We start from the raw sequence: 27,691 nt of genomic DNA on the forward strand, positions 1-27,691 counted from the left end.
ACTGAGCTACTGAGTCACTGCTAAATGTACTACAGACAGAGCATTTAACAAACTGAGCTACTGAGTCACTGCTAAATGTACTACAGACAGAGCATTTAACAAACTGAGCTACTGAGTCACTGCTAAATGTACTACAGACAGAGCATTTAACAAACTGAGCTACTGAGTCACTGCTAAATGTACTACAGACAGAGCATTTAACAAACTGAGCTACTGAGTCACTGCTAAATGTACTACAGACAGAGCATTTAACAAACTGAGCTACTGTGTCACTGCTAAATGTACTACAGACAGAGCATTTAACAAACTGAGCTACTGAGTCACTGCTAAATGTACTACAGACAGAGCATTTAACAAACTGAGTTACTGTGTCACTGCTAAATGTACTACAGACAGAGCATTTAACAAACTGAGCTACTGTGTCACTGCTAAATGTACTACAGACAGAGCATTTAACAAACTGAGCTACTGTGTCACTGCTAAATGTACTACAGACAGAGCATTTAACAAACTGAGCTACTGTGTCACTGCTAAATGTACTACAGACAGAGCATTTAACAAACTGAGCTACTGTGTCACTGCTAAATGTACTACAGACAGAGCATTTAACAAACTGAGTTACTGTGTCACTGCTAAATGTACTACAGACAGAGCATTTAACAAACTGAGCTACTGAGTCACTGCTAAATGTACTGCAGACAGAGCATTTAACAAACTGAGCTACTCAGTCACTGCTAAATGTACTACAGACAGAGCATTTAACAAACTGAGCTACTGAGTCAATGCTAAATGTACTACAGACTGATCATTTAACAAACTGAGCAACTGAGTCACAGCTAAATGTACTACATAAAGAGCATTTAACAAACTGAGCTACTGAGTCACTGCTAAATGTACTACAGACAGAGCATTTAACAAACTGAGCTATTGTGTCACTGCTAAATGTACTACAGACAGAGCATTTAACAAACTGAGCTACTGAGTCACTGCTAAATGTACTGCAGACAGAGCATTTAACAAACTGAGCTGCTCAGTCACTGCTAAATGTATTACAGACAGAGCATTTAACAAACTGAGCTACTGTGTCACTGCTAAATGTACTACAAACAGAGCACTTAACAAACTGAACTACTGAGTCACTGCTAAATGTACTACAAACAGAGCATTTAACAAACTGAGCTACTGTGTCACTGCTAAATATACTACAGACTGAGCATTTAACAAACTGAGCTACTGAGTCACTGCTAAATTTACTACAGACAGAGCATTTAACAAACTGAGCTACTGTGTCACTTCTAAATGTACTACAGACAGAGCATTTAACAAACTGAGCTACTGAGTCACTGCTAAATGTACTACAGAGCATTTAAGAAACTGAGCTACTGTGTCACAGCTAAATGTACTACAGACAGAGCATTTAACAAACTGAGCTACTGTGTCACTTCTAAATGTACTACAGACAGAGCATTTAACAAACTGAGCTGCTGAGTCACTGCTAAATGTACTACAGACAGAGCATTTAAAAACTGAGCTACTGAGTCACTGCTAAATGTACTACAGACAGAGCATTTAACAAACTGAGCTACTGTGTCACTGCTAAATGTACTGCAGACAGATCATTTAACAAACTGAGCAACTGATGCACTGCTAAATGTACTACAGACAGATAATTTAACAAACTGAGCTACTGAGTCACTGCTAAATGTACTACAGACAGAGCATTTAACAAACTGAGCTACTGAGTCACTGCTAAATGTACTACAGACAGAGCATTTAACAAACTGAGCTACTGAGTCACTGCTAAATGTTCTACAGACTGAGCATTTAACAAACTGAGCTACTGAGTCACTGCAAAATGTACTACAAACAGATCATTTAAAAAACTGAGCGACTGTGTCACTGCTAAATGTACTACAGACAGATCATTTAACAAACTGAGTCACTGCTAAATGTACTAATGGCAGAGCATTTAACAAACTGAGCTCTGAGTCACTGCTAAATATACTACAGGCAGAGCATTTAACAAACTGAGCTACTGAGTCACTGCTAAATGTACTACAGACAGAGCATTTAACAAAATGAGCTACTGAGTCATTGCTAAATGTACTACAGACAGAGCATTTAACAAACTGAGCTACTGAGTCACTGCTAAATGTACTACAGACAGAGCATTTAACAAACTGAGCTACTGAGTCGCTGCTAAATGTACTACAGACAGAGCATTTAACAAACTGAGCTACTGTGTCATTGCTAAAAGTACTACAGACCGATCATTTAACAAACTGAGCTACTGAGTCACTGCTAAATGTGCTACATACAGAGCATTTAACAAACTGAGCTACTGAGTCACTGCTAAATGTACTACAGAAAGAGCATTTAACAAACTGAGCTACTGTGTCACTGCTAAATGTACTACAGACAGAGCATTTAACAAACTGAGCAACGGAGTCACTGCTAAATGTACTACAGACAGAGCATTTAACAAACTGAGCTACTCAGTCACTGCTAAATGTATTACAGACAGAGCATTTAACAAACTGAGCTACTGTGTCACTGCTAAATGTACTACAGACAGAGCATTTAACAAACTGAGCTACTGAGTCACTGCTAAATGTACTACAGGCAGAGCATTTAACAAACTGAGCTACTGTGTCACGGCTAAATATACTACAGACTGAATATTTAACAAACTGAGCTATTGAGTCACTGCTAAATTTACTACAGACAGAGCATTTAACAAACTGAGCTACTCAGTCACTGCTAAATGTATTACAGACAGAGCATTTAACAAACTGAGCTACTGAGTCACTGCTAAATGTACTAAAGGCAGAGCATTTAACAAACTGAGCACTGAGTCACTGCTAAATGTACTACAGACAGAGCATTTAACAAACTGAGCTACTGTGTCACTACTAAATGTACTACAGACAGAGCATTTAACAAACTGAGCCACTGAGTCACTGCTAAATGTACTACAGACAGAGAATTTAACAAACTGAGCTATTGAGTCACTGCTAAATATACTACAGGCAGAGCATTTAACAAACTGAGCTACTGAGTCACTGCTAAATGTACTACAGACAGAGAATTTAACAAACTGAGCTACTGAGTCACTGCTAAATGTACTACAGACAGAGCATTTAACAAACTGAGCTACTGAGTCACTGCTAAATGTACTACAGACAGAGCATTTAACAAACTGAGTTACTGTGTCACTGCTAAATGTACTACAGACAGAGCATTTAACAAACTGAGCTACTCAGTCACTGCTAAATGTACTACAGACAGAGCATTTAACAAACTGAGCTACTGAGGCAATGCTAAATGTACTACAGACCGATCATTTAACAAACTGAGCAACTGAGTCACAGCTAAATGTACTACATAAAGAGCATTTAACAAACTGAGCTACTGAGTCACTGCTAAATGTACTACAGACAGAGCATTTAACAAACTGAGCTATTGTGTCACTGCTAAATGTACTACAGACAGAGCATTTAACAAACTGAGCTACTGAGTCACTGCTAAATGTACTGCAGACAGAGCATTTAACAAACTGAGCTGCTCAGTCACTGCTAAATGTATTACAGGCAGAGCATTTAACAAACTGGGCTACTGTGTCACTGCTAAATATACTACAGACTGAGCATTTAACAAACTGAGCTACTGAGTCACTGCTAAATTTACTACAGACAGAGCATTTAAAAAACGGAGCTTCTGTGTCACTGCTAAATGTGCTGCAGACAGAGCATTTAACAAACTGAACTACTGAGTCATTGCTAAATGTACTACAAACAGAGCATTTAACAAACTGAGCTACTGTGTCACTGCTAAATATACTACAGACTGAGCATTTAACAAACTGAGCTACTGAGTCACTGCTAAATTTACTACAGACAGAGCATTTAAAAAACGGAGCTTCTGTGTCACTGCTAAATGTGCTGCAGACAGAGCATTTAACAAACTGAGCTACTGAGTCACTGCTAAATGTACTACAGAGCATTTAAGAAACTGAGCTACTGTGTCACAGCTAAATGTACTACAGACAGAGCATTTAACAAACTGAGCTGCTGAGTCACTGCTAAATGTACTACAGACAGAGCATTTAAAAACTGAGCTACTGAGTCACTGCTAAATGTACTACAGACAGAGCATTTAACAAACTGAGCTACTGAGTCACTGCTAAATGTACTACAGACAGAGCATTTAACAAACTGAGCTACTGTGTCACTGCTAAATGTACTGCAGACAGATCATTTAACAAACTGAGCTACTGATGCACTGCTAAATGTACTACAGACAGATAATTTAACAAACTGAGCTACTGAGTCACTGCTAAATGTACTACAGACAGAGCATTTAACAAACTGAGCTACTGAGTCACTGCTAAATGTACTACAGACAGAGCATTTAACAAACTGAGCTACTGAGTCACTGCTAAATGTTCTACAGACTGAGCATTTAACAAACTGAGCTACTGAGTCACTGCTAAATGTACTACAGACAGAGCATTTAACAAACTGAGCTACTGAGTCACTGCAAAATGTACTACAAACAGATCATTTAAAAAACTGAGCTACTGTGTCACTGCTAAATGTACTACAGACAGATCATTTAACAAACTGAGTCACTGCTAAATGTACTAATGGCAGAGCATTTAACAAACTGAGCTCTGAGTCACTGCTAAATGTACTACAGACAGAGCATTTAACAAACTGAGCTACTGTGTCACTGCTAAATGTACTACAGATAGAGCATTTAACAAACTGAGCAACAGAGTCACTGCTAAATGTACTACAGACAGAGAATTTAACAAACTGAGCTACTGAGTCACTGCTAAATATACTACAGGCAGAGCATTTAACAAACTGAGCTACTGAGTCACTGCTAAATGTACTACAGACAGAGCATTTAACAAAATGAGCTACTGAGTCATTGCTAAATGTACTACAGACAGAGAATTTAACAAACTGAGCAACTGAGTCACTTCTAAATGTACTACAGACAGAGCATTTAACAAACTGAGCTACTGAGTCACTGCTAAATGTACTACAGACAGAGCATTTAACAAACTGAGCTACTGAGTCGCTGCTAAATGTACTACAGACAGAGCATTTAACAAACTGAGCTACTGTGTCACTGCTAAAAGTACTACAGACCGATCATTTAACAAACTGAGCTACTGAGTCACTGCTAAATGTGCTACATACAGAGCATTTAACAAACTGAGCTACTGAGTCACTGCTAAATGTACTACAGACAGAGCATTTAACAAACTGAGCTACTGTGTCACTGCTAAATGTACTACAGACAGAGCATTTAACAAACTGAGCAACGGAGTCACTGCTAAATGTACTACAGACAGAGCATTTAACAAACTGAGCTACTCAGTCACTGCTAAATTTATTACAGACAGAGCATTTAACAAACTGAGCTACTGTGTCACTGCTAAATGTACTACAGACAGAGCATTTAACAAACTGAGCTACTGAGTCACTGCTAAATGTACTACAGACAGAGCATTTAACAAACTGAGCTACTGTGTCACGGCTAAATATACTACAGACTGAGTATTTAACAAACTGAGCTACTGAGTCACTGCTAAATTTACTACAGACAGAGCAATTAACAAACTGAGCTACTCAGTCACTGCTAAATGTATTACAGACAGAGCATTTAACAAACTGAGCTACTGAGTCACTTCTAAATGTACTAAAGGCAGAGCATTTAACAAACTGAGCACTGAGTCACTGCTAAATGTATTACAGACAGAGCATTTAACAAACTGAGCTACTGTGTCACTGCTAAATGTACTACAGACAGAGCATTTAACAAACTGAGCTACTGAGTCACTGCTAAATGTACTACAGACAGAGCATTTAACAAACTGAGCTACTGTGTCACGGCTAAATATACTACAGACTGAATATTTAACAAACTGAGCTATTGAGTCACTGCTAAATTTACTACAGACAGAGCATTTAACAAACTGAGCTACTCAGTCACTGCTAAATGTATTACAGACAGAGCATTTAACAAACTGAGCTACTGAGTCACTGCTAAATGTACTAAAGGCAGAGCATTTAACAAACTGAGCACTGAGTCACTGCTAAATGTACTACAGACAGAGCATTTAACAAACTGAGCTACTTTGTCACTACTAAATGTACTACAGACAGAGCATTTAACAAACTGAGCCACTGAGTCACTGCTAAATGTACTACAGACAGAGAATTTACCAAACTGAGCTATTGAGTCACTGCTAAATATACTACAGGCAGAGCATTTAACAAACTGAGCTACTGAGTCACTGCTAAATGTACTACAGACAGAGAATTTAACAAACTGAGCTACTGAGTCACTGCTAAATGTACTACAGACAGAGCATTTAACAAACTGAGCTACTGAGTCACTGCTAAATGTACTACAGACAGAGCATTTAACAAACTGAGTTACTGTGTCACTGCTAAATGTACTACAGACAGAGCATTTAACAAACTGAGCTACTGAGTCACTGCTAAATGTACTGCAGACAGAGCATTTAACAAACTGAGCTACTCAGTCACTGCTAAATGTACTACAGACAGAGCATTTAACAAACTGAGCTACTGAGGCAATGCTAAATGTACTACAGACCGATCATTTAACAAACTGAGCAACTGAGTCACAGCTAAATGTACTACATAAAGAGCATTTAACAAACTGAGCTACTGAGTCACTGCTAAATGTACTACAGACAGAGCATTTAACAAACTGAGCTATTGTGTCACTGCTAAATGTACTACAGACAGAGCATTTAACAAACTGAGCTACTGAGTCACTGCTAAATGTACTGCAGACAGAGCATTTAACAAACTGAGCTGCTCAGTCACTGCTAAATGTATTACAGGCAGAGCATTTAACAAACTGGGCTACTGTGTCACTGCTAAATGTACTACAGACAGAGCACTTAACAAACTGAACTACTGAGTCATTGCTAAATGTACTACAAACAGAGCATTTAACAAACTGAGCTACTGTGTCACTGCTAAATATACTACAGACTGAGCATTTAACAAACTGAGCTACTGAGTCACTGGTAAATTTACTACAGACAGAGCATTTAACAAACGGAGCTACTGTGTCACTGCTAAATGTACTACAGACAGAGCATTTAACAAACTGAGCTACTGAGTCACTGCTAAATGTACTACAGAGCATTTAAGAAACTGAGCTACTGTGTCACAGCTAAATGTACTACAGACAGAGCATTTAACAAACTGAGCTGCTGAGTCACTGCTAAATGTACTACAGACAGAGCATTTAAAAACTGAGCTACTGAGTCACTGCTAAATGTACTACAGACAGAGCATTTAACAAACTGAGCTACTGAGTCACTGCTAAATGTACTACAGACAGAGCATTTAACAAACTGAGCTACTGTGTCACTGCTAAATGTACTGCAGACAGATCATTTAACAAACTGAGCTACTGATGCACTGCTAAATGTACTACAGACAGATAATTTAACAAACTGAGCTACTGAGTCACTGCTAAATGTACTACAGACAGAGCATTTAACAAACTGAGCTACTGAGTCACTGCTAAATGTACTACAGACAGAGCATTTAACAAACTGAGCTACTGAGTCACTGCTAAATGTTCTACAGACTGAGCATTTAACAAACTGAGCTACTGAGTCACTGCTAAATGTACTACAGACAGAGCATTTAACAAACTGAGCTACTGAGTCACTGCAAAATGTACTACAAACAGATCATTTAAAAAACTGAGCTACTGTGTCACTGCTAAATGTACGACAGACAGATAATTTAACAAACTGAGTCACTGCTAAATGTACTAATGGCAGAGCATTTAACAAACTGAGCTCTGAGTCACTGCTAAATGTACTACAGACAGAGCATTTAACAAACTGAGCTACTGTGTCACTGCTAAATGTACTACAGATAGAGCATTTAACAAACTGAGCAACAGAGTCACTGCTAAATGTACTACAGACAGAGAATTTAACAAACTGAGCTACTGAGTCACTGCTAAATATACTACAGGCAGAGCATTTAACAAACTGAGCTACTGAGTCACTGCTAAATGTACTACAGACAGAGCATTTAACAAAATGAGCTACTGAGTCATTGCTAAATGTACTACAGACAGAGAATTTAACAAACTGAGCTACTGAGTCACTTCTAAATGTACTACAGACAGAGCATTTAACAAACTGAGCTACTGAGTCACTGCTAAATGTACTACAGACAGAGCATTTGACAAACTGAGCTACTGAGTCGCTGCTAAATGTACTACAGACAGAGCATTTAACAAACTGAGCTACTGTGTCACTGCTAAAAGTACTACAGACCGATCATTTAACAAACTGAGCTACTGAGTCACTGCTAAATGTGCTACATACAGAGCATTTAGCAAACTGAGCTACTGAGTCACTGCTAAATGTACTACAGACAGAGCATTTAACAAACTGAGCTACTGTGTCACTGCTAAATGTACTACAGACAGAGCATTTAACAAACTGAGCAACGGAGTCACTGCTAAATGTACTACAGACAGAGCATTTAACAAACTGAGCTACTCAGTCACTGCTAAATGTATTACAGACAGAGCATTTAACAAACTGAGCTACTGTGTCACTGCTAAATGTACTACAGACAGAGCATTTAACAAACTGAGCTACTGAGTCACTGCTAAATGTACTACAGACAGAGCATTTAACAAACTGAGCTACTGTGTCACGGTTAAATATACTACAGACTGAGCATTTAACAAACTGAGCTACTGAGTCACTGCTAAATTTACTACAGACAGAGCATTTAACAAACTGAGCTACTCATTCACTGCTAAATGTATTACAGACAGAGCATTTAACAAACTGAGCTACTGAGTCACTGCTAAATGTACTACAGACAGAGCATTTAACAAACTGAGCTACTGTGTCACTACTAAATGTACTACAGACAGAGCATTTAACAAACTGAGTTACTGTGTCACTGCTAAATGAACTACAGAGCATTTAACAAACTGAGCTACTGTGTCATTGCTAAATGTACTACAGACAGAGCATTTAACAAACTGAGCTACTGTGTCACTGCTAAATGTACTACAGACAGAGCATTTAGCAAACTGAGCTACTGAGTCACTGCTAAATTTACTACAGACAGAGCATTTAACAAACTGAGCTACTGAGTCACTGCTAAATTTACTACAGACAGAGCATTTAACAAACTGAGCTACTGAGTCACTGCTAAATGTACTACAGACAGAGCATTTAACAAACTGAGCTACTGTGTCACTGCTAAATGTACTACAGACAGAGCATTTAACAAACTGAGCTACTGAGTCACTGCTAAATGTACTACAGACAGAGCATTTAACAAACTGAGTGACTGTGTCACTGCTAAATGTACTACAGACAGAGCATTTAACAAACTGAACTACTGAGTCACTGCTAAATGTATTACAGACAGAGAATTTAACAAAATGAGCTACTGCGTCACTGCTAAATGTACTACAGACAGAGCATTTAACAAACTGAGCTATTGAGTCACTGCTAAATGTACTACAGACAGAGCAGTTAACTAACTGAGCTACTGAGTCACTGCTAAATGTACTACAGACAGAGCATTTAACAAACTGAGCTATTGAGTCACTGCTAAATGTACTACAGACAGAGCATTTAACAAACTTAGCTACTGAGTCACTGCTAAATGTACTACAGACAGAGCAATTAACAAATTGAGCTACTGTGTCACTGCTAAATGTACTACAGACAGAGCATTAACAACCTGAGCTACTGAGTCACTGCTAAATGTATTACAGACAGAGCATTTAACAGACTGAGCTACTGTGTCACTGCTAAATGTACTACAGACAGAGCATTTAACAAACTGAGTTACTGTGTCACTGCTAAATGTACTACAGACAGAGCATTTAACAAACTGAGTTACTGTGTCACTGCTAAATGTACTACAGATAGAGCATTTAACAAACTGAGCTACTGTCACTGCTAAATGTACTACATACAGAGCATTTAACAAACTGAGCTAATGTGTCACTGCTAAATTTACTACAGACAGAGCAATTATCAAACTGAGCTACTGTGTCACTGCTAAATGTACTACAGACAGAGCATTTAACAAACTGAGCTACTGTGTCACTGCTAAATGTACTACAGACAGAGCATTTAACAAACTGAGTTACTGTGTCACTGCTAAATGTACTACAGACAGAGCATTTAACAAACTGAGCTACTGAGTCACTGCTAAATGTACTGCAGACAGAGCATTTAACAAACTGAGCTACTCAGTCACTGCTAAATGTACTACAGACAGAGCATTTAACAAACTGAGCTACTGAGTCAATGCTAAATGTACTACAGACCAATCATTTAACAAACTGAGCAACTGAGTCACTGCTAAATGTACTACAGACAGAGCATTTAACAAACTGAGCTACTGTGTCACTGCTAAATGTACTACAGACAGAGCATTTAACAAACTGAGCTACAGAGTCACTGCTAAACGTACTACTGACAGAGCATTTAACAAACTGAGCTACTGAGTCACTGCTAAATGTACTACAGACAGAGCATTTAACAAACTTGAGCTACTGAGTCACTGCTAAATGTACTACAGACAGAGAATTTAACAAACTGGGCTACTGAGTCACTGCTAAATGTACTACAGACAGAGCATTTAACAAACTGAGCTACTGAGTCACTGCTAAATGTACTACAGACAGAGCATTTAACAAACTGAGCTACTGAGTCACTGCTAAATGTACTACAGACAGAGCATTTAACAAACTGAGCTACTGAGTCACTGCTAAATGTACTACAGACAGAGCATTTAACAAACTGAGCTATTGAGTCACTGCTAAATGTACTACAGACAGAGCATTTAACAAACTTAGCTACTGAGTCACTGCTAAATGTACTACAGACAGAGCAATTAACAAATTGAGCTACTGTGTCACTGCTAAATGTACTACAGACAGAGCATTAACAACCTGAGCTACTGAGTCACTGCTAAATGTATTACAGACAGAGCATTTAACAGACTGAGCTACTGTGTCACTGCTAAATGTACTACAGACAGAGCATTTAACAAACTGAGTTACTGTGTCACTGCTAAATGTACTACAGACAGAGCATTTAACAAACTGAGTTACTGTGTCACTGCTAAATGTACTACAGATAGAGCATTTAACAAACTGAGCTACTGTCACTGCTAAATGTACTACATACAGAGCATTTAACAAACTGAGCTAATGTGTCACTGCTAAATTTACTACAGACAGAGCAATTATCAAACTGAGCTACTGTGTCACTGCTAAATGTACTACAGACAGAGCATTTAACAAACTGAGCTACTGTGTCACTGCTAAATGTACTACAGACAGAGCATTTAACAAACTGAGTTACTGTGTCACTGCTAAATGTACTACAGACAGAGCATTTAACAAACTGAGCTACTGAGTCACTGCTAAATGTACTGCAGACAGAGCATTTAACAAACTAAGCTACTCAGTCACTGCTAAATGTACTACAGACAGAGCATTTAACAAACTGAGCTACTGAGTCAATGCTAAATGTACTACAGACCAATCATTTAACAAACTGAGCAACTGAGTCACAGCTAAATGTACTACATACAGAGCATTTAACAAACTGAGCTACTGAGTCACTGCTAAATGTACTACAGACAGAGCATTTAACAAACTGAGCTATTGTGTCACTGCTAAATGTACTACAGACAGAGCATTTAACAAACTGAGCTACTGAGTCACTGCTAAATGCACTGCAGACAGAGCATTTAACAAACTGAGCTGCTCAGTCACTGCTAAATGTATTACAGACAGAGCATTTAACAAACTGAGCTACTGTGTCACTGCTAAATGTACTACAGACAGAGCACTTAACAAACTGAACTACTGAGTCACTGCTAAATGTACTACAAACAGAGCATTTAACAAACTGAGCTACTGTGTCACTGCTAAATGTACTACAGACAGAGCATTTAACAAACTGAGCTACTGAGTCACTGCTAAATGTACTACAGAGCATTTAAGAAACTGAGCTACCGTGTCACAGCTAAATGTACTACAGACAGAGCATTTAACAAACTGAGCTGCTGAGTCACTGCTAAATGTACTACAGACAGAGCATTTAAAAACTGAGCTACTGAGTCACTGCTAAATGTACTACAGACAGAGCATTTAACAAACTGAGCTACTGAGTCACTGCTAAATGTACTACAGACAGAGCATTTAACAAACTGAGCTACTGTGTCACTGCTAAATGTACTGCAGACAGATCATTTAACAAACTGAGCTACTGATGCACTGCTAAATGTACTACAGACAGATAATTTAACAAACTGAGCTACTGAGTCACTGCTAAATGTACTACAGACAGAGCATTTAACAAACTGAGCTACTGAGTCACTGCTAAATGTACTACAGACAGAGCATTTAACAAACTGAGCTACTGAGTCACTGCTAAATGTTCTACAGACTGAGCATTTAACAAACTGAGCTACTGAGTCACTGCTAAATGTACTACAGACAGAGCATTTAACAAACTGAGCTACTGAGTCACTGCAAAATGTACTACAGACAGATCATTTAACAAACTGAGTCACTGCTAAATGTACTAATGGCAGAGCATTTAACAAACTGAGCTCTGAGTCACTGCTAAATTTACTACAGACAGAGCATTTAACAATCTGAGCTACTGTGTCACTGCTAAATGTACTACAGACAGAGCATTTAACAAATTGAGCAACAGAGTCACTGCTAAATGTACTACAGACAGAGAATTTAACAAACTGAGCTACAGAGTCACTGCTAAATATACTACAGGCAGAGCATTTAACAAACTGAGCTACTGAGTCACTGCTAAATGTACTACAGACAGAGCATTTAACAAACTGAGCTACTGTGTCACTGCTAAATGTATTACAAACAGAGCATTTAACAAACTGAGCTACTGAGTCACTGCTAAATGTACTACAGATAATTTAACAAACTGAGCTACTGTGTCACTGCTAAATGTACTACAGACAGAGCATTTAATAAACTGAGATACTGAGTCACTGATAAATGTACTACAGACAGAGCATTTAACAAAATGAGCTACTGAGTCACTGCTAAATGTACTACAGGCAGAGCATTTAACAAACTGAGCTACTCAGTCACTGCTAAATGTACTACAGACAGAGCATTTAACAAACTGAGCTACTGTGTCACTGCTAAATGTACTACAGACAGAGCATTTAACAAACTGAGCTACTGAGTCACTGCTAAATGTACTACAGACAGAGCATTTAACAAACTGAGCTACTGTGTCACTGCTAAATGTACTACAGACAGATTATTTAACAAACTGAGCTGCTGAGTCACTGCTAAATGTACTACAGACAGAGCATTTAAAAACTGAGCTACTGAGTCACTGCTGAATGTACTACAGACAGAGCATTTAACAAACTGAGCTACTGTGTCACTGCTAAATGTACTACAGACAGATCATTTAACAAACTGAGCTACTGAGTCACTGATAAATGTACTAAAGGCAGAGCATTTAACAAACTGAGCACTGAGTCACTGCTAAATGTACTACAGACAGAGAATTTAACAAACTGAGCTACTGTGTCACGGCTAAATATACTACAGGCAGAGCATTTAACAAACTGAGCTACTGAGTCACTGCTAAATGTACTACAGACAGAGCATTTAACAAACTGAGCTACTGAGTCACTGCTAAATGTACTACAGACAGAGCATTTAACAAACTGAGCTTCTGTGTCACTGCTAAATGTACTACAAACAGAGCATTTAACAAACTGAGCTACTGAGTCACTGCTAAATGTACTGCAGACAAAGCATTTAACAAACTGCGCTACTGAGTCACTGCTAAATGTACTACAGACAGAGCATTTAACAAACTGAGCTACTGAGTCACTGCTAAATGTACTACAGACAGCATTTAACAAACTGAGCTACTGTGTCACTGCTAAATGTACTACAGAGAGCATTTAACAAACTGAGCTACTGAGTCATGTTAAATGTACTACAGACAGAGCATTTAACAAACGGAGCTACTGAGTCGCTGCTAAATGTACTACAGACAGAGCATTTAACAAACTGAGCTACTGAGTCACTGCTAAATTTACTACAGACAGAGCATTTAACAAACTGAGCTACTGAGTCACTGCTAAATGTACTACAGACAGAGCATTTAACAAACTGAGCTACTGTGTCACTGCTAAATGTACTACAGACAGAGCATTTAACAAACTGAGCTACTGAGTCACTGCTAAATGTACTACTGACAGAGCATTTAACAAACTGAGCTACTGAGTCACTGCTAAATGTACTACAGACAGAGCATTTAACAAACTTGAGCTACTGAGTCACTGCTAAATGTACTACAGACAGAGAATTTAACAAACTGGGCTACTGAGTCACTGCTAAATGTACTACAGACAGAGCATTTAACAAACTGAGCTACTGAGTCACTGCTAAATGTACTACAGACAGAGCATTTAACAAACTGAGCTACTGAGTCACTGCTAAATGTACTACAGACAGAGCATTTAAGAAACTGAGCTACTGAGTCACTGCTAAATGTACTACAGACAGAGCATTTAACAAACTGAGCTATTGAGTCACTGCTAAATGTACTACAGACAGAGCATTTAACAAACTTAGCTACTGAGTCACTGCTAAATGTACTACAGACAGAGCATTTAACAAATTGAACTACTGTGTCACTGCTAAATGTACTACAGACAGAGCATTTAACAACCTGAGCTACTGAGTCACTGCTAAATGTACTACAGACAGAGCATTTAACAAACTGAGCTACTGTGTCACTGCTAAATGTACTACAGACAGAGCATTTAACAAACTGAGCTACTGTGTCACTGCTAAATGTACTACAGACAGAGCATTTAACAAACTGAGTTACTGTGTCACTGCTAAATGTACTACAGACAGAGCATTTAACAAACTGAGTTACTGTGTCACTGCTAAATGTACTACATACAGAGCATTTAACAAACTGAGCTACTAAGTCACTGCTAAATTTACTACAGACAGAGCAATTATCAAACTGAGCTACTGTGTCACTGCTAAATGTATTACAGACAGAGCATTTAACAAACTGAGCTACTGTGTCACTGCTAAATGTACTACAAACAGAGCATTTAACAAACTGAGTTACTGTGTCACTGCTAAATGTACTACAGACAGAGCATTTAACAAACTGAGTTACTGTGTCACGGCTAAATGTACTACAGACAGAGCATTTAACAAACTGAGCTACTGTGTCACTGCTAAATGTACTACAGACAGAGCATTTAGCAAACTGAGCTACTGTCACTGCTAAATGTACTACAGACAGAGCCTTTAACAAACTTAGCTACTGTCACCACTAAATGTACTACAGACAGAGCATTTAACAAACTGAGCTACTGAGTCACTGCTAAATGTACTACAGACAGAGCATTTAACAAACTGAGCTACTGAGTCACTGCTAAAGGTACTACAGAAAGAGCATTTTACAAACTGAGCTACTGAGTCATTGCTAAATGTACTACAGACAGAGCATTTTACAAACTGAGCTACTGAGTCACTGCTAAATGTACTACAGACAGAGCATTTAACAAACTGAGCTACTGAGTCACTGCTAAATGTACTGCAGACAGAGCATTTAACAAACTGAGTTACTGAGTCACTGCTAAATGTACTACAGACAGAGCATTTTACAAACTGAGCTACTGAATCACTGCTAAATGTACTACAGACAGAGCATTTTACAAACTGAGCTACTGAGCCACTAATAAATGTACTACAGACAGAGTATTTAACAAACTGAGCTACTGTGTCACTGCTAAATGTACTATAGACAGAGCACTTAACAAACTGAGCTACTGAGTCACTGCTAAATGTACTACAGACAGAGCATTTAACAACCTGAGCTACTGAGTCACTGCTAAATGTACTACAGACAGAGCATTTAACAAACTGAGCTACTGAGTCACTGCTAAATGTTCTACAGACAGAGCGATTAACAAACTGAGCTACTGTGTCACTGCTGAATGTACTACAGACAGAGCATTTAACAAACTGAGTTACTGTCACTGCTAAATGTACTACAAACAGAGCATTTAACAAACTGAGCTACTGAGTCACTGCTAAATGTACTACAGACAGAGCATTTAACAAACTGAGCTACTGAGTCACTGCTAAATGTACTACAGACAGAGCATTTAACAAACTGAGCTACTGAGTCACTGCTAAATGTACTACAGACAGAGCATTTAACAAACTGAGCTACTGAGTCACTGCTAAATGTACTACAGACAGAGCATTTAACAAACTGAGCTACTGAGTCACTGCTAAATGTACTACAGACAGAGCATTTAACAAACTGAGCTACTGAGTCACTGCTAAATGTACTACAGACAGAGCATTTAACAAACTGAGCTACTGAATCACTGCTAAATGTACTACAGACAGAGCATTTAACAAACTGATCTACTGTCACTGCTAAATGTACTACAGACAGAGCATTTAACAAACTGAGCTACTGAGTCACTGCAGTGACATTTACCTAACTTCTGAAAAGATTGCACAATACAAGAGATTATCATTTGAAGAAGAAAATGAATCAGGAGTCACTGTGTCTTTTTTTGATTGTGCAGGAGCATCTTTTACAAATTTTGAAAAATAAAAATCTCTTTTAAAATCTATGTTAAGCTCGGAGCCTGACCTGCTGGTTCAATTAACTTAAAGCTAGTTGGACACTTGTCTGCACTGGTTTGATGGTATCAGCACAAGATACATGCAAGACAGAGCCTTGGGGTACTGCTCTGATTATAGGAGCTTCCAGGTACTAATGTGAATAATAGATACAATTCTGGAAAGTCATTCTTAGTAGTAGCATTTTTATGGGTGATGTTTAGTTAAAAACAAGAAACATTTATTAGAAAAAGACATAAAATGAATATGAATGCCATAGGATGACTCATTTCCCTTCTTTCTGAATTTTAGAGTTTTACTTACTACTGGACAGATGGAAGCCAAATGGACTTTCAGTACTGGGCCCGTGGTGCCCCTTCTCATAGCTGGTATTCTCCAGCTTGCGTGGTGATGGAAACAAAAGGTGACTTACTTTCATTTCTTTGCTAATGACATGATTTGATAACATTTGCTAAGGATTTCTGTTGCCTTTCTGTAGGTTTATCTTTCATTTACATTTTGTTAACTTTGATTTCATTTGTACTGTGTGTGATTTTAGTCAGTGTCTTTAGTAAGAACATGTTATAAGGGTCATAAATTCATGGTGCTGAAAGCTATTAAATGCCGAGATGTTACTAAGGTGTGACAAAAAAATCACATTACAGTGAGTATAATAAAACTTACAGCATGCATGGTAATTATACAAGGAGAAAATTAAATTAAAAACATAAACTCATTAATCAGCAATAAGAGCTGTTCCCATTAGTGTAAAAATAACAATACTGGTAAGAACTATCGTGATGCATAGAAATATCAGACATTTGACTTCAAAGAAGAAACCCTAAGATACAGAAACATTCCCCAGATTGCAATAAGCAGAGATGCACAAAGTGTGCCCACACAGGCTGTTTGTTATTTACATACACACTTAGTGCAAGCAGCAGAGACTGAGCAGCAGAGGTGTTTGACGTAGATGTTAATTAAGATATAATGAGATGGTAATGAACAACAGTATTAAAATGAGGATTCTGGGTATTTAGTTATTTATTTGACATTTGTTTACTGGGAAAGTCTGACAGGGCCAGAAAGTACCCATTTTCAGTGCAGGTCTAGGGAGAAGAGCTCTACAATCACAATCTTGCAAATATTTATTTCAAATATTTTGTACCGTATTCATTGTACCGCAATTCAGAAATATACAATGAGTATAACACAGTGTGCAAAAGCCAGTGTTTATGAGCACAGAAAAATCAAAATTTGCATGCAGGATAGTCACAGGAATATGCTAGGGCTAGCCACAACACCAGTGAGCATATGTATGCAATAGACTATTAGTGCCACTATAAGCCACAATCATGAGTGTTGTCTCCCTCACACTATGCTTAGCATTTCATGGTCTTCATAACACCAACATTGCAGACCAGTACCACAAGAATAAGGTCACCATAAAACAGCTGGTAGACAGGTGTTGGCCACATATGCAGACCACTGGTACCACATCTCCAGGCCACTGGGAGTGTTGGACTACCCATCCCATTGAATACAAATATATGTCTAGTTATACATATATGAGTTATAAAGACCTTCCAGAAACTAACACAGTGGGGGTATCTACATAATTTCCTCAATGCCATGCTGCAGTATGTTGGGGGTGTATATGTGGTTTCAATGTACCACAGAGGAGAAAGCCAAAGTCATGTAGGACACCTACAAAGTAGCTTATTTCACTGAGGTGCTGGGGCCATAAACTACATCCACATTGAAATAAAGGTCCTGACTGAAGACCAGGGAAGAAGGTATGTTAATCATAAAGTTCCACTCTTTTAACTGGCAGGTAGTCTGTAATGCATAGGGTATTTTCTACAATGTGTCTGCAGGTGATCCAGGCAGTTAACATGAACCTTACATATGGCACACCTGTAACCTTTACCTTAACAGTTTGTGAGGAGATACTTTCCACATGGCCATCTTCTTGACAATGTTGGATATGCCTTAGAATCTTGGTTTATGATGCCTACCCAAAATCCCCACACTTTGACAGAGAATGCTTACAACTATGCTCTGGCAAACATATGGGTTGTTTCTTGTTCCGATTTCTTTCATTTTCAAACTGGTATTATTTTATGAAGTTATAAAACTAATAAAGCATTCAAAAATATAGATGGGTTGCTGTGGAGCATGATTTGGGCTTCACTGTCTGGATGTATCTGGTGGAGACTTGTGGTATGATTCTGGCATATGTGCGAAGATATTATCAGTGTGTGAAATGGTGCATGACATGCAAGTTAATAAACAGTTGCAGGAAGGAGGGTAAATTCAAGATAATCATCTCTCAGCACAACAGGCACTTGAAGCTTTGCTAGGGAAGGAGTCAGTGACTGAACTATTGCAACAGGGATGAGCATGCTAGATGAAGGTGGGTGCAGTATGCCATAACACTGGCAAAGAGGCAGCAGTTAGCATATCACCTTGGTACCTACAATGGTTAAAGGGATGCATGTAGACCCATTACAAGATTGTACTTGTCCTTGCATAAGCTGGCCACACTGTGCATCAGATATAGGCAACCTAAGTAACAGAGTACAAAGGGCAGGGCATCATCATTTATACATATGGTGGAAGGAATACAGATTTGCTGTGTGCTCTACAGGAATATGTCTGAGTGCTATAAAAAATGAAAACTGCATTGTACACTGTTTGTAGGAGTGAGCTGGGTCCAGAGGGCAATTATTAAAGAGCACTTTGGGAGGGGTCACTATCATGAGTTGTCTTTGTCTGTGAAGGACTGCTTGTTGCAATGGTGGGACACAACCTCATTGTTAGGTACTGCACTACGGCTCAATATAATGGACAGGTACATGGTATGTGTAGGAGATGAGCAAGCATCCTGTGCATGCCAGTGCCCACAGGAGCTGCCACTAACCAGGAGTTTCACGGGTGAAATCACAGACCTGGTCATATTAAGCTAAATGATTGTGAATGATGTCCACTACTAGGCGTGCTCTTGCTGTGAGTACGATGAATCGGGGAGCGACCTCTCCAGCCTGTAGGCACTCTCCACACCAGATGTCATCATGGTCTTGCTGTGAGTACGATGAATCGGGGAGCGACCTCTCCAGCCTGTAGGCACTCTACACACCAGATGTCATCATGGAAGTGCTGGCACTGTGTGATTATCAGCTCAGCTATCTATGTCCATGATGGTTACCATCTCTGGATGCAGCCGGTATGAGGCATGTGCACATGCAGAGGGGGACTGGCCTTGTGTCGGAATGCAATTGTGTCTGTCCAAGATGTCACACTTATGAGACATGTACTTTTTAAAGTCATTCTGCACACCCTGCAGGAACTGTGTCATCCCAGCAAAGGCTGAGGTGGTACCAGCCTGTGCCTTCATGATGGTGCTGCACTATTTTGGGCTGGGTTACACTCAGTGACATAGTTAGTGCTGGGAAGAGGGTGGTACTCAGGGTCTATATCATATATTCGAAAACTGACAATGTCAAATGGTCTAAAGAGCAAAAATGCCGGAACTCGAAGATCTGTTATTAAGATTACAGTACAGTGAAGATCAGAATATTTGCCCTTTCCTCACTGTAGTGCGACCTTGGCATTGGAATATATATATTTAGCTGGGGGTATGGGGGGCTGTATGGAGTTCGAGTTCCGGCTTTTTCGCTCTTTAGACCATTCGACATTGTCAGCTTTCGATTATATGATAGAGACCCAGTACTCATGCTTTCTGTATGCAACAGCACACACACAGACGCACACACACACACACACACACACACACACACACACACACACACACACACACACACACACACACACACACACACACACACACACACACACACACACACACACACACGCACACACACGCACACATGCACACACGTACACATACACACACACGCACACACGCACACACGCACACACGCACACACGCACACACACACACACACACACACACACACACGCACACGCACGCACACACACACACACGCGTGCACACACACTCATCTGATCCCCCATCCTATGGGGTTTGTGACAGACACTGACAGCTGGACTACAGGGGGTGACACATTCTTCTGACTGCTTGTGTCTGCAGCTGTATCCATGGTCTGGGTAGGGGATCTTGTGTGCAGACTCCCTCTGTCCCTGACTATGCCAGATGTTCACTAAAATCATTGTCAGAGTCAGTCATCTGCCCACCATCAGGTGGTGGAAGTTCGATGGTGGAGGAGCTGGACAAAGAATCACTTGTAAAGATACTAAAGCAGAAGATGCAATCTAAATGACCACCCTACTTCATTCCCTGTGCAGATATAGCAGGATGGTCAATATTAGCATTAAAGAGTAATATAATCTTAACATAAAGTCAAGTTAAATGGTAGAGATGGCAAGGGGGCGGAAGAACACTGAGATGAAAGGAACACAAAGTCAGTGCAGTGAAGGCAACAGAGAATGAGAGCTTATGATCAGAAGAAAGGGCTCCTTAAAGAAAAAAATCATACAAATTGTGTAAGGGCATGAGCTGAAAACAGCACTGCAGCTAAGGATGGAATAGTAAATAATTGGCGGGATATTTTAAATACAGGCTAAGTGGGGTTGAGACAACGTTATAAAGTAAAAGAAGTGTGGGAACTTGGACACGTTTAAAGCGTGTAGTTTAGATTAAGAGATTAGCTTGATGCTAAGTGTACAGGAAGTAGCTCATGCTTTTGGTATGTAGGTATGCATGAGGAGAAGGCGCTACATATCTGTGGTGTGATGAAGGTAGACAAAGTAGTAAGTATTAGGTATTAAGAATCAGGAGTTACAAAACATGTAAAGTATTACTGTGTAAAATTGATACCATGTTTTAACTGGAATCATAGCTGTCCTTCCATATCACTGCTGCAGTATTCTTCACTGAATGGATCTCCTACAAAGGATAGTCCAATATCCAGTCAGTATACCAAAGCCTTTGGATTTTATAAGCACTATACATCACATGTTTGCTTCCTGCATAAGGATAGGGCATAAAGGTGACGTACAGATGCAAATACTCTTTGCTGCCAGTAGGAATGCCATTATCAAACATTGGCCTGAACACCTGTCTTCTGTACTGGTTACCAAACCATCTTCAGGTAAGTGTCTTGTTGGATTTCTTCTGTATTTTTCTTAATATTGCTGTTACTTGTGTTCATGTCATCCAAGAGAGGGGAAAATTCCAGTGTGGAAGATAGATTCCTCATAAAGACCATCACGACCAGTGTCTTTTTTGCCTAGGTGCTTCCTACGACTATACACAGTGCTCTATCTGTCAAGTGTGTGTCCCTAAGACCCTCCATAGTCCTTTATCTTCCCTCTCTATGTATCTCAAGAACCAATGTCTTAAAATGTTGACTGAAGGTACTATGGTGGAATCCTGCCATCTAGACTTACAGCCATCTTCCAAGAGGAAGGCCAAAAAGTCTAGGCCTGATCCAGTTGCTCTCCAGCCCCCATCAGATGAATGTCTAGAAGCTAGTGAATGCACTGAAGAACTTCTGGTGCTTGAATAAGGTTCCTCTGCTGTGACCCTATTGGAGGCCAGCATGGATCTGAGTTCTCGAAAATCATCTGAGGCTCTTCAAATGTCTGATATGGGTATTGGAGGGAAATCTTAGTCTGGGAAGAGATTCCTACATTTATTGAATCCCACCAATGAGTAAGTTATCAGGGGTTGTTATGGAAGATGGGCCACCTAAGAAAAGCAAAAGACCAAACATGTTACCCCTACTGCTAAAGAGCCCAGCATAAATGGCAGGATTTTACTCAAGGCTTGTTTAATGCCTTGGTGGCCTTGAAGCCTCCTCAAGGGGTGTCAGTCTTTGCTCCTCCCTGGACTTCCATGCCTAGTAAGAGGACAAGGGAACCAAATTCCTAAAATGAGCACCTAGATAACGGGGAGGAATTCCTTGCATTCCTTTATCAAATTCCTTCTCCTCTGGACTATGGAAGAGGATTCATTAAGCCCAGATTCCACTTTGGAAGAATTATCATTTGGGGATACTATGACTTGTATAATGGAGTGCTTTAAGTTGGATTGTTCCCAGGCATCTGACATCCAAAAGGGATACTATACTTTTACAAATGGAGTCTCCTAATTCCTCTGCAGTCTCTCCTGTGTTGACAGTGCTTTTGGACACCTTATGTGCTCCCTCTGTGTTCCCTCTGTAATGACTCTCATCCTCTGCCCTCTAAGAAACCTGCCAAGTTCTACAAGGTGCTTGTGGACTGTAAGTTCTTGCTTAAATGTCCTTCTGCTGACCCTTCAGTGGTTTCAGTCTCATTTGATAATCCTTCTAAACTTTTACCTTCTACGTGTTTCCTTCTCAAAAGGAAAGTACAGGTATGGAATAGTTGGGTACAAAAGTATATACTGCTGCCACTTTATCATTTTGGGCTATTAATTACCAGACTCACATGACCAGGTATGTCTTGGCTCTCCTTTCTCACATAGCTAAGTTTGTGTCTGATCTGCCTGATTCAGAAGGAAAAGCTTCAGCCCTTTCCCTGCTTGGGTAAACATCCCAGGCCACTCGTCACTCCATAAAATGCAGTTATGATGCTGGTGATGTCTCTTCTAGGCCTACTATTTTTGATTCTGTGATGAGGCATTATTCTTGACTTCATTTTCAGGCCTTGCCTAATGACATTTGGATGCTCCTCTGGATAATAAAAATCTCTTTGGGACAGCAGCTGCTGATGACCTTTTTAAGTCCCTGCAGGATAAGGATAAGACCATTCAGGAACTCAAGCATATTTTTGTCTCCTTCATACCCAAATTTCAGAGGAATTACTATTTTTATTATTATTATTTATTTAACATTTGTTAACCGGGAAAGTCCAACTTGGAATAAAGCCAATTTTCAGTGGAGGCCCAGGGAGAAACACTCCAGACACATGTCTTTGTAACATGGGAGGAAACCGGAGTACCTGGAGAAAACCCACATGAATGCAGTGGGGGGCATGCAGACTCCACACAGAAGGTACTCCAGTTGAGAATTGAACCAAAGAACTTCTTTCTGTGAGGTTACAATGGTACCGCTGCACAACTGCACCATACTGCATTTGTCTGTAGGCAGACTCATCAACCTTCCAAAGGTAAGAAGGGGTCCAGGCATATTCCTCCTGCTAAGACCACTCAGACTACTACTTCTCAAACAAACCTGTTTGACATTTGACACTTTGCCTCCTCTTCCCATTAGCCAGGTCCACTTGTCTCTCCAACATTCTCTGTTTCTCCTAAATTGGCAACAGATCACCTCAGACTCTTGGGTGCTGTCTATTATTCATCAGGGTTATTTCATGAAATGGAAATCTCTTTCCCCCCTTTTCAGACAATCCTCAGCCTCCTACAGACCCACTCTCTCTTTTCCCAGATGTCTTACAGTCCTTTTTGGATCAGAGCAGCATTCAACGTGTTCCGCCCAACCAAATGGGAAGAGGTTTTTCCTCCAGGACATTTTTTGTTCCTCAGAAGGAGGGGACTTGAAGACCACTCCTGGATCTCTCTTTCCTCAACACTTTTCTCAAGGTCCCTTCTTTCAGGATGTTGTCTCTTTAGACTTTGTTTCCTCTTCTTGTCCCCTGGGCCTTCTTGGTCTCTCTAGACCTCAAAGATGCCTAGAATCACATCCCAATTCACTGTCTATTAAGGAAATGTTTATGTTTCTCTGTTTCTCCCTCTCATTTTCAGTTCTCTGCTTTGCCCTTGGGCCTTTCTACTGCCCCAAAGGTATTCACCAAATGCCCTGCTCCTGTAATTGCCTTTTGCAGGTTTCAAAGTATACAGCTATTCCCTTTTCTAGATGGCCTGCTTATTCAGGCTCCCTCTTTCAGCAGTCATCTACAAGATCTTCACCTTACCATTTGTCTTTTACAAAGTCTGAGGTTCACCATCAGTCCCAAAAAGTTGATGCTTATGCCATAATTTTGTCGGTTGCAGGATTCAGACCATTCCCATGTTTCTCTCTCTTCCTACTCACAAGGTTTTGTCTCTGACAACCTTCTTGAACCCTCTTTTGCTCTGTCCCCTCTCATGGATCTATGGCCTCCAGTATTCCCATTCTTCTTCTTGTCAGGTTCCATATGAAGCTTCAATGGTACCTCATATTGATGTGGCTTCATCCCCCAGAGTTCCCTGTTCCTTTGTTTCTTTGTCTCAGACTCAAGCTCCAGTGCTTGATTTAGTAAATGTTTCTTAATCCAAGACTGACCTTTCATGGTGCAGTTCCTTCCCAACAACTGTTCATGGACACCTCAGACCTAGGGTGGGGTGATTCTTGTGGCCCTCTGAAAGTTCAGGGTCTCCTGCATTTTCATCAGAGATCATACCATAGCAACATAAAAGAAATGAGTGTTCTTCTTCTGGGTCTGCAGACCTTTTATCCCCTTTTTCCCCAACCCCCTGAAAATGTTCATGGACAATATCACCATGATGTGGTGGAGCAAAAGGTAGGGGGGGTTCGAGGTCTTATCTCTTTTGCAGACTAGCTATTCAGGCCTGCAATTTGGATAGCAGTTATCAAGTGACTCTTCAAACAGTTTACATTTCTCCAGAGCAGTCTAGTGGCAGACTCTCTGGCAGTTCTAGAACAAAGGCTCATTAATGTATGCTTCACAGAGATGTGTTTCTGGACATAGTCCATTGATGGGATATTCCTCATGTACAGCTTTGTGCCTCCCCTCTGAACAGATAACTTCTTATATTATGTTCAGGAGTACCATGTCCTCTGACTTGGAAAGTGGAAGTCCTGTCTTTTCCATGAAGGGAATGTTTCTGTTCGCCTTTCCTCCCCTTCCTCTGCTAAGAGTTCTTGACAAAATCAAAAAGGACTCTCCCGAAATCTTGTTGGTGGCTACCTTTTGGCCCAGATAGTTATAGTTCCCCCTTCTTCTTTTCTGGCTAAGGGCAATCATCACAAGTTACCTCACCGGATGGATCTTCTTGAAAGACAGGGGATCCCTTAGCCATCCTCACCTGTTCACTTTTCAAATGACACTGTAGGTGACAGGGCTCTGATCCCTTTTAGGCACCTCTTTTCTAAGGATGTACTTCAGGTTCTGCAGGAGACCAGGAAATCCACTACCATAAAATCATATATGTCTTAGTGGAACAGATTTTCTGTGTGGTGCCTTTCTCGCCATCAGGATGTCTTCTCAGTAGGTGGTTTCTCTATTTCTCTCTTATTTATGTGATCTGCTCCATGCTGGCCTGGCACATTCTTCAATTAAAGCTCATCTGTCAGTTATCCCTGCTTGTCTGCCCTTGAACCCTCCTTTGGCCTTTCAGTTTGAGGTCAAGCAATTTCTGAAAGGAGTCCTTCATATCAGGCCCCAGATAAAACCTATTCTATCTTCTTGGGACCTCAATCAGCCCCTGATATAACTTATTCTTTCTTCTTGGGGCCTCAATTTTATTATTGAAAAATTGACTCAGGCTCCTTTTGAACTTGATAGCCCAGCTTGCTTGCAACTTTGTCCTTGGAAGACTGTTCTGCTGTTTGCTCTTACTACTGCTGAGAGAGTGTCTGAACTTCAGGCTCTTATGGCCATTCCTCCATTAATTTTTAACAGAGACAGGGTGTCTCTTTGTGCTAATCCTTATTTTATGCCCAAGGTGGTTAATGAGTTGTCCTTTAATCAGTCTATTCAGTTTCATTCTTCCCTGCATTCTGCCAGTGAGAAGGTTCTCCACACCTTGGACCTACACAGACAACTCAGACATTATTTAGATAAAACTAAGGGTATTCAGAAATCTGAGCAACTTTTGGATTCTTTTCATCCTAGGACTTTGATTTTAGCTATTTCCAACAAAATCATCTCTTCATGGATCACTAAGGCCATGTCCTTTTGTTATTCCTTTCATGGCAAATGTTTTTCTTTGTTTGTAAAGGCACATTTTACAGTTGCCTCTTCTGGCACCTTTTTCAAAGGTTTGGACACCAGTTCCATCCTGGAAGCTGCTATTTGGACTTCTGATCATACTTTTACTTAGAATTATAAACTGAATATCTTTCCAGGGCCAGGGCAGGTTTAGCCAGGGTTATCTGCATGGGTTTGTAGAGGGGGTCTTCTGTGCTTTCCTCCCCCTAGTCTTGTACTGCCTCTTGTGTAAAGAACAGTGCAACAGTGATATGGAAGGACATAGTACAGTTGTGTAAAATATTACCATCTTAGTAGATAGTAGATGTCCTTCTCTTCACTGTTTCAGTATTCACTCCCTCCATCCTTCATCCCCTCTGCTATAGCTCTTGCCCCTGTCTATTGTTACCCTCCTCACCAAAGGGCTGTCACTTCCTTTCCTTCTGAACTGTATTCTTCTGGATGTATATGTTCTACATTGTCCTTGGGGGTATTTTGTTCCTCCTGGGGCTATTCATTTCTGAGTATTTGAATCCATACATGTGTGTGCATTTGTTTATGAGCATGTCCTTGTGTGCAAATGCTCAAGTGAATGCAGTTATGAGTGTGTGAGTGAATGCGTATATGTGTGCATATATGTGTATGCATGAGTAAGTGTGTGCACAAGTGAGTGTGTGCATGCATGGGTGAATGTGTGTGTGTGTGTGTGTGTGTGTGTGTGTGTGTGTGTGTGTGTGTGTGTGTGTGTGTGTGTGTGTTTGTATGCATGAGTGTGTGTGTTTGACTATGAGAGTGTGAGTGTGCACAAGGGTGAATGTACATTTATGAGGGTCTATATTAGCAAAGCAAAAAACCCTATTCGCAAATACCAAAACATCGACCCCTATACTGTGAAACATGAAAATCCCGAACACACTAAACCATGAAAAAAATATATCTAACTGTAATAGTCTGCCAACCCCACAACCCGCTACATACTACCTACCCAAACAAAATAAATAAACCACATACATACACTAACCAAACCCTACTTCTAACC

General features: G+C 40.0%; 1 protein-coding gene across 1 annotated transcript in view; it reads left to right on the forward strand.

The window, feature by feature from the left end:
- The window catches only part of LOC122803315 (lectin-like), a 353,928-nt gene that overhangs the window by 210,579 nt on the left and 115,658 nt on the right, over positions 1-27,691 (forward strand). Inside the window, exon 5 of the mRNA XM_044072881.1 lies at positions 17,065-17,176. Within this exon, the coding sequence (XP_043928816.1) occupies positions 17,065-17,176 (112 nt within the window). The remainder of the gene's footprint in view (positions 1-17,064; positions 17,177-27,691) is intronic.

Source organism: Protopterus annectens, chromosome 5.part1 (assembly GCF_019279795.1).
Source record: "Protopterus annectens isolate FY-2018-M chromosome 5.part1, PAN1.0, whole genome shotgun sequence".
Classification (NCBI taxonomy): domain Eukaryota; kingdom Metazoa; phylum Chordata; order Ceratodontiformes; family Protopteridae; genus Protopterus; species Protopterus annectens.